The 9,606-nt window shown below is 42.6% G+C and overlaps 1 protein-coding gene across 1 annotated transcript; it reads right to left on the bottom strand.

The window, feature by feature from the left end:
• Nucleotides 1–8,349: 8,349 nt before the first annotated feature.
• On the bottom strand, nt 8,350–9,606 carry LOC100286705 (pancreatic and duodenal homeobox 1). The gene is given in 2 exon segments (NM_001146646.2): nt 8,350–8,935; nt 9,168–9,606. Coding segments are annotated over 2 exon segments (633 nt in total). The 5' UTR covers nt 9,535–9,606; the 3' UTR covers nt 8,350–8,669.

Below are 9,606 nucleotides of genomic sequence, written 5' to 3'. Positions count from 1 at the left end.
GGCTCAAAGTAAATAACTCTCAGGAAATGACCCCCCTCTCCTCCCCTACAGGAGGCTCCAGCTCTGGGGTTCCTTTCAAAATAAGAGTCCTGTTTTCTCAGTGAGACTGGAGCTGGACTCTGCTGGGCAATGATGTAGGAAAGAGGTACGAGAAATACATATGCACAACAATCCGGTGTCGAGCGTATTTTCGAAGAAAAGCAAACGATATAACTTATCGAGCGACATTGACGGATGTTTTCAAATAGATAAATACATTTCACCATTCCGCAAATACGCGAAGGTAACATTAATTAAAATGTACAAACAAACATGTTGTTTAATGAGTTATTAAGATATAATGTATTTGCCTTCTTATAAATAGACTATTGTTCGTATACACATATAATTATATGGTAACAATAATTGAATGGAGTTTTGTTCGAACGTTAGTGCTCAGTTCATTAGCACTTTTCAAAACCTGAAACTTGCTAACATGAACGTCCAAGCCTCCATTTCCCACAGGGGGCGCTCCAACACCAGACACTACACACACAACTCAACTCTCTCTTCCTCTCTCAAGTCAACCACATATTGACTTCATTATATTCTCCAAGAGGGAGGGATTTCCAGTTATTCTTATTTTTTGGGCAATTTCTTATGAAGATAAACGGAGAAATGTTCGTTATGTTTTTTGTTTGTTGCCCGTTTGGCACACTGTTTCCTCTGTTGTTTGCCGACTCTGTGGAGGTGTTTTGTGACCCCAGCCCCCTCCCCCGGTCCTGAGGCTGGTATAATAGCTGGGATAAAGGGTCATTATGAATTACCTATCTCACTGCACTCAGGGATGTGGAGCCAAGTCAGCCGACCAGGCCGGTTTTCATGGAGTGGAGCCCCGGGGCTGACCACCCCCAACCCCTCTCTCAGCGGCACTTCCAGCGGTGCCCGGCCGGTCCCGCAGCGCTCCCCTTGCAGAGAAACACATCTCTCCAGCCGCTCAGCGCGATTACTTCCACATGTTCCCTCAGCCGAAGCGCGCAAAAGAACAGTATACCTTGTTCTCCAAACCAAAAAAATCCAATTTTAGTGCCTCAAACTGGTAGAGTTCCTTACTGAAGTCTCTCCTCTTATTTTACCCTCCACAACAACACAGTCATAACGCCAGTCCATTACAATAGTACACGTATTTACTTAAAGTTAATTGTTTTTTTTTAAATTGTGATTTGTAGTAAGCCTCGACATAGTGGGCTATAAAAAAAACTGTTCCAATGCATTGGTGCAAAATCAGTTGTATACCTATTAGGGTTAGTGTGTAGCCAATTTCTTTTAGACATTTTCCAACTCTGTATAAGGTCATGCAAGCTGGCAATGTGGACGTCAAAAGGACGTTGTTTGTGATAACTGGCTCATCTAAGGCACTTTCCAAGTTTCTCGTGTTAAATCATTTCTATCACATTGCGCGCTTGTAAACAAGTACAATGGCGTTTTGTGGATGTGATATGATTCCACATCTTTAAACATAGTGGAATGTAATCTATGGCACAAATGCGCAACCAAGAGTGACTGTTGAGTATAAATCAAATCAAAGCAAATTGTATTTGTCACATGCGCCGAATACAATAGGTGTAGACCTTACTGTGAATTGCTTACATACAAGCCCTTAACCAACAATGCAGTTCAAGAAATAGAGTTAAGAAAATGTTTACTAAATAAACTAAAGTAAAACAATTAAATATAAAAGTAACACAAGAAAATTACATAACAATAACGAGGCTATATACAGGGTCAATTTGCGGGGGTACAGGTTACTCGAGGTAATTTGTACATGTAGGTAGGGGTAAAGTGACTATGCATAGAAAGTGACTATAGACTATGCATATAGCACACATGTATACGTGCACACACACACACACACACACACACACACACATTTCCTAGCATTACTTAATACATCATTAGGCCTATTACAATCCAGAAATATAATTCATGAATTGTGTATCCCAGTTACGAACTGTTGATCAGGATGGCCACATTTATTGACTGCCAATAAGAAAATGATGACCTGTGGAAATGACATACTTCTACTTAGAAGCAAACATCCACAAGGGGGCATTCAAATGTTTATGGTTTCAACTGGAGGATGTTTGATATATGAGCCCAAACAGTGTTTTTTCCCAGACCGGTTTATTGTTTAAACCCAGCATCAGTCAAAATGAAGTAGTTTCAGTAGCCTATAATAAGCCCATAGAAATGAATAAGAATAGGCTATCTATGGTTACGCCACTGTTCCTGCTTTTCTACTGTAACATTGTTACACTAGTGCACCCATGTGTTATACTAGGGAAATTGTGTTTCCGTAGCTATAAGGCTGACAATGAGGACTTGTGAAGAGAAAAATCAACAAACTCTGCATAATCAACAAAGTTGCTTTGTGAGAAGGTGTTAAAGTTCACAGACAGCCACTGTTATGTAAATAAGTGCTGAAAAGTACCAGTGACCTGGCTTTGGCCCCGTGAGAGCAGATCCACCGGAGCCATGGCCCGACAACGCCTCGATCACACCTACAAAGTCATTGCGTAACGGTACACCAGAAGTACATTCATTTCCAATGGAACTCTGCATTTGCCTTGCAGAATCGCATTGCAGAGGCAGTTGTAGTGCGTTCTGTATGGTGCATACATTGAATAAATCAAATCAAACTATTTGTCACATGCACCGAAGACTACAGGTGTAGACCTTACAGTGAAATGCTTACTTACAACTGCATTGTTGGGTTAGGGCTTGTAAGGAAAATAAGAGTTAACAAAATGTTTACTAAATAAACGAAAGTAAAAAATAAATTTAAAAAAGTAACAATAAAATAACAATAACGAGGCTATATATAAAGGGTGTACCGGTACGGAGTCAATGTGTGGGGGTACAGGTTAGTCGAGGTAATTGAGGTAATATGCACATGTAGGTAGGGGTAAAGTGATTATGCATAGATAAAAAAAACAGTGAGTATGAGCAGCGTAAATAAAAGGGGGGGGGGGGTCAATGCAAATATGGCTTTTATGGCTTGTGGGTAGACGCTGTTAAGGAGCTTTTTGGCACTAGACTTGGCGCTCTGGTACCGCTTCCTGTGCAGTAGCAGAGAGAACAGTCTATGACTAAGGTGGCTGGAGTCTTTGGCAATATTTAGGGCCTTCTCGGACTCCACCTGGTATAGAGATTCAGGATGGCAGGAAGCTTTGCCCCAGTGATGTACTGGGCCATACGCACTACCCTCTGTAGTGCCTTGCGGTTGGATGCCGAGCAGTTGCCATACCAAGCGGTGAAGCAACCAGTCAGGATGCTCTCGATGGTGCAGCCATATAACTGTAGTCCATGATCATCTTCTTTGTCTTGATTACATTGAGGGAGAGGTTGTTGTCCTGGCACCACACTGCCAGGTCTCTGACCTTCTCCCTATAGGCTGTCTCATCGTTGTCGGTGATCAGGCCTACCACCGTTGTGTCATCGGCAAACTTAATGATGGTGTTGGAGTCGTGCTTGGCCACGCAGTCGTGGGTGAACAGGGAGAACAGGAGGGGATCATTGAGGGGCCCCTGTGTTAAGGATCAGCGTGGCAGATGTGCTGTTGCCTGCACCTGGGGGTGGCCTGTCAGGAAGTCCAGGATCCAGTTGCAGAGGGAGGTGTTTAGTCCCAGGGTCCTTAGCTTAGTGATGAGCTTCGAGGGCACTATGGTGTTGAATGCTGAGCTGTAATTAATGAACAGCATTCTCATGTAGGTTTTCCTTTTGTTCAGGTGGGAAAGGGCACTGTGGAGTGCAATAGAGATTGTGTGATCTGTTGGGGCGGGCTGTATGCAAGCTTGAGTGAGTCTAGGGTTTCTGGGATAATGGTGTTGATGGTGTTGATGTGAGCCATGCCCAGTCATTCAAAGACCTTCCTGGCTACAGACGTGAGAGCTGCGGGTCGGTAGTCATTTAGGCAGGTTACCTTGGTATTCTTGGGCACAGGAACTATGGTGTTCTGCTTGAACCATGTTGGTATTACAGACTCGGTCAGGGACAGGTTAAAAATGTCAGGGAAGACACTTGCCAGTTGGTCAGCGCATGCTCTGAGTACACATCCTGGTAATCCATCTGGCCCTGCGGCCTTGTCAATGTTTACCTGCTTAAAGGTCTTACTCACATTGGCTACAGAGAGAGTGATCACATATTCGTCCGGAACAGCTGGTGCTCTCATTCATGCTTCAGTGTTGCTTGCCTTGAAGCGCACATAGAAGTAATTTAGCTCGTCTGAAAGGCTTGTCACTGGGCAGCTCGCGGCTGGGCTTTCCTTTGTAGTCTGTAATAGTTTGCAAGCCCTGCCACATCCGACGAGTGTTAGAGCCAGTGTAGTAAGATTAAATCTTAGTCCTGTATTAATGCTTTGCCTGTTTGATGGTTCGTCGAAGAGCATAGTGGGATTTCTTATAAACGCTCCTTGAAAGCGGCAGCTCTACCTTTAAGCTCAGTGCGGATGTTGCCTGTAATCCATGGCTTCTGTTTGGGGTTTGTACGTACAGTCACTGTGGGGACGACATCATCGATGCACTTATTGATGAAGCCGGTGACTGATCAGATGAATCCTGGAACATATTCCAGTCTGTGCTAGCAAAAAAAGTCTGGTAGCTTTGCATATTGAGCGAGTCACTGGTACTTCCTGCTTTAGTTTTTGCTTGTTAGCAGGAGTCAGGAGGATATAATTATGGTCAGATTTGCCAATTGGAGGGTATCAAATTGTATGCGGAGAATGCTTGACAGAAATGGTACCAGAAATGGTAGCGTAAATCCTCGATCATACCTACAGTGTCATTGCACAAAATGGTAAGCAGCATCATCTGGATTTGTGTGCAACAAAAGTTCAACATTCACCTTCTGCTACCATTTCTGTCAAGCCTTCTATGCATACAATTTGATGCATACATTCAATAGCAGCGTTCCATTGAAAATGTATGTACTTTTGGTGTACCAAAATGCAATGACGCTGTCGATGTGATAGAGGCGTAAGACTCGGGTGCCGGCCTGTGTAGATGAAAACAGAAATGTCTGAGCCTTTTGGGTAAAACACCGGAAATGAACCAACCTATAGAAATGCACCATGGTGAGACTTCCAAACAGCAGTTTAAGAGAGCTCTCCAAGTTCCAAACAGACTGCATTACCATGCTGACCACACCACTCGCGTCGTGTGTGCGAGCGTAGCAAAATAAATGTACACATACATGTTATTCAATCATTGCACCCACACTGCTCACTCGCCTCAGCGAGCGCTAAAATAGAAATAGGTTATATTTCTGACACTCAATGTGCTGCAAGTTTGGCCTCTCCCATCCCCTCATTGGTTTTTAGGAGCATATACCCACATGCCATCTCCTCATTGGTGTTTAGGAGCACATACCCACGTGGGTGATTGAAAGATTAACCGACGTCCACACTCCAGTCGGTTGTAGTAATGCACCTTAAAGTTGGTTGCCAACCGCCATATAAAGTCCAAAGAAGTAAAAAAAGAAGCCTGAGGAAGGAGGAGAGATGATGAGAAAGGAATTTGGTTTTCCTGTTTTATCTGTGGATTAATTGTCAGAGTAGAGGACCTTGTGCATTTCAGGTAAATAACAACCCAATGTTTATATTCCAGGACAAATTAGCTAACAACAGCAAGCTAGCTAGCTAAATTTCCATAAATGTTAAATGCTTTTCGACCTGTCCTCAAATTAATATAATTGGTTCAGAGTTTGTTTTGATATTTCAACCTGCGTGTCCTGATTGTGTCTGGTGTGGGGGTACAAAATCAACATGTGTGCGATGGAGCACGCAGGCGCACGGTTTGGTCAGCATGATAGGCTATACGAAGAAAAAAAACATTGTTTTATACACAAAAGTATGTGGACATCCCTTCAAATTAGTGGATTCAGCTATTTCACCCTCCCCTTTGCTGACAGGTGTATAAAGTAGCACACAACCATGCAATCTCCATAGACAAACATTGGCTGCAGAATGGCCTGTACTGAAGAGCTCAGTGACTTTCAATGTGGCACCATCATAGGATGCCACCTTTCCAACAAGTCAGTTCGTCAAATTTCTGCCCTGCTAAAGCTGCCCCAGTCAACTGTAAGTGCTGTTATTGTGAAGTGGAAACATCTAGGAGCAACAAGTGGTAGGCCACACATTATTAACGGTACAGCATACAATGAAATTCTAGACAACACTTCCAACTTTGTGGCACCAGTTTGGTGAAGGCCCTTTATTGTTTCAGCATGACAATGCCCCAGTGCACAAAGCGAGGTCCATACAGAAATTATTTGTTGAGATCTGTGTGGAAGAACTTGACTGCCCTGCACAAAGCCCTGACCTCAACCCCCTCGAACACCTTTGGGATGAATTGGAACGCCGACTGCGAGCCAGGCCTAATCGCCCAGCATCAGTGCCTGACCTCACTAATACTCTTTTGGCTGAATGGAAGCAAGTCCCCGTAGCAGTGTTCCAACATCTAGTGGAAAGCCTTCGCAGAAGAGTGAAGGCTGTTATAGCAGCAAATTTTGTAATGAGATGTTCGATGAGTAGGTGTCCACATACTTTTACATAAGGTTTTACAGGGATGGGCAGCTCTGATAGAGGTGGGGGCCACAAAAAATCTGAACTCATCATGAGGTGCCGCAGTTGCTTGCGAGTCTGTCTACCCACATGTGCATATCGCAATTTTATAACAAATTTCATACAATTCTACACATTTTTCCATGGGACTGAGAGGAAAATGTGCAATTTTAAAGCTAATATCCTGCAACTCTATAATTTATTTTTGCCATAGGGTGGAGAGAAATGTTTACAGTTTTTAAAAGGATATCTGAGGGCCTTCAAAAGGAGGGCCGGGGTCCGCATGCAGCCGCAGGCTGCCATTTGCCTATCCCTGCTCTAGACTAGAGCATACCCAATGGTCAATGCATGGTATAGGGCTATCTGTCCCCTCTGGCCTGTCCAGCGTGCTGAAACGTGGTCTCCCAACTTGGCAAAAACTGATTGAATCAAAGTTGTTGTTGCCACGTCATTTCAACAACAGAAATCAATGTTACAACACGTGGGAAACTAATTAGATTTGCAAAATATTATCAACATAAGGGAATTTTGTATTTTTTTCACCCAACTTTTAATATAACTCCAATGACGTGGGGACATTTTTTTTATTGATTTCATGTTGAATTGACGTTAGTTGACAACTCAACCAAATGTAAATCAAAACTAGACGTTGAAATTAAGTATATATTTGTTTCACAGTGCGCATAAGCTGCAGCCCATGCAAACACAAATGTCCTTATCTTAGTATTCTAACAACATGAAAATATATCGTGTATACATCTTTCTTTGGCTTAAAAGGTTCGTCCAGATGACAGAGTACACAACCTGTAGAGATCTGAATAACTGATATTAATTTACAAGGAATCTTGGGCTTATAGTTACAACCCCCAGTCTATTCTAAAAATATACTTTAATGGACCTCAATACATCAACAAATAACTTGTTCATATCAGCCAACATTGATGTTTCACAAACAGCACAGACTTTGCAAAAAGTACCATGTAGGCTATTTATCCGACGCCTATAGGTCTAACTTCACCTCGCTCAGTTGTGTTGATGTCTGTTGATGAGTGTTGCTGGGCGGGCGACCTGCATTTGCACGACCAGCGGAAATGACACAGTGACTTAATTGTTTGCTCAAATCTGGGGGGCAAAAGTCATTCTAGTTCTGGGTATTTGGCATCATCCCTTTTTCTTATTTTTACTTTCTCTGAGTTAGGTAACCAACATTGCCCTGAAAGAGAACATGTTGCCATATGCATTGTTCCTCATTTTCAAAAGGTATTTTGTTATCTTTAAGTTTTGTAAACGTTGGCCTGCAATTGTAAAGCGAAATCATATCTTAACCACTCATAAATCATTTGTCCACAAATTACGGGTCGTGACGCCCATAAGATAAACCCTTTGCAGGTGCCTTTTAGACTTATGAGACCAACTATTCTGCTGGCAAAATGCCTCTTGTGTTAGTTATAGACTATCACACAGGCTATATGTGGAACATGATAAGCATTGTTAATTAATCTGCATATTAAGTAGGCTAAAGGTAAGATATTTCTTAATCATATTATTGGTTAGTTCTATCGTATTGGTATGTTTTCAGTGATTCGACACTGTCATTCATTGATACATAGTCTGCATGTAGGCCTCTAATTAATATATGCTCTGTTATCATAACATGCGTTTAAAACGCAGAGAACAGCTAAATCATTTCCAGTGGCCTTTTAACAATGGCAACTATTGTGTATCTAAAATAAATTAGACAATACATTCTGAAGTAAATGGATGCTCTTATCCATTTTAATTAAAATTCCAGATATTTTCAGTCATTTAAAATTGAGCAATTTTTAACAAAACGTTAGATATGCACATGACAAATAATTGAATTAGTCGCAAATTTAGCAACATTCTATATACGCACAAGACAAAGAATTGAATAGCTCGCAAATTCAAATTGTAAACTGTCACTCCAGCCACAGCATAGGCCTAACGTAGGCTATAAAGTTTAAGCACATATAGGCCTATCATTTTATAGACAAGTGCAACAAATAATCTGGATTTCAAACCCAGGGTCATATGCTGCTATCCTAACGTTTTATCCATCCTTATTGGAAGACTCCGGTTCATGGTGGTCAGAGGGGCTTCGTTTTTTCGTTTCTTCTTTTTTCCACTTCATCCGCCGGTTCTGGAACCAGATTTTGATGTGTCTCTCTGTCAGTTTAAGTGTGGTGGCTAGTTCATATCTGCGGGGCCTGGATATATACTTGTTAAAGAGGAACTCCTTCTCCAGCTCCAATAACTGAGCCCGGCTATACGCGGTGCGGCTCCGCTTGTATTCGTCCCCGTTCTGGGAATAACCACCTTAAATTAAAAGATACATTCATATAAAAGGTGTGTCGTTAGTTGTTCAGTTAATTTATCTAGACTGTGTTTGCATTTTCACGCTAATGCTATAACCTTGTTTATTTCAGGTTAGGCCAAGTTTTGAGGCCTTGTGAAACCTTTTCTCCCATCTCATTATTTTACCTGTCAGACAAAATCGCGTCACAACTATGTATGTTATAAAGTTGCTCCTATAAAGTATCCTGCTCACCTGGGAGTGATTGGTATGAGTGAACTCTGGAGCTCCTCATCCAGGGGAATGGCACTTGTGCCGGGGACTCTCCCTCCACCACTTGGCTGCCTCCTGGATGGTAGTCGTTCGGTACACGACCCTGACCTGTCAGGTATTCCTGTTCCTGGGTCTGTGTGTGAACAGGCCTCGAGTACTGACAGGGAGGTAGATCGTAGGGCAGTAAAGTTCCCTTGCTCCGGTGCTCGACAGAGGCACAAGGGGGCATGGGGATCCGTACCTGCTCGGTGTCACCGCTGTAGCGGCAGGAGGGCGGGTTATAGTCATACTCTTCCGGTGACTGCAGTTGGAAGCGCCCACCGTCATAGTAAATATCAGAGGTATCCATTATTGAGCTGCTTTTCCCAGCGATAATTTTTACAGGATGTCCATGTACGTCCCTGCAATATATCCTTCAAGT

This window comes from Salmo salar, chromosome ssa10 (genome assembly GCF_905237065.1).
Source record: "Salmo salar chromosome ssa10, Ssal_v3.1, whole genome shotgun sequence".
Taxonomy (NCBI): Eukaryota; Metazoa; Chordata; class Actinopteri; order Salmoniformes; family Salmonidae; genus Salmo; species Salmo salar.
Note: the sequence above shows the minus strand (reverse complement) of the source record. Positions and strands in the feature narration are given on the sequence as shown.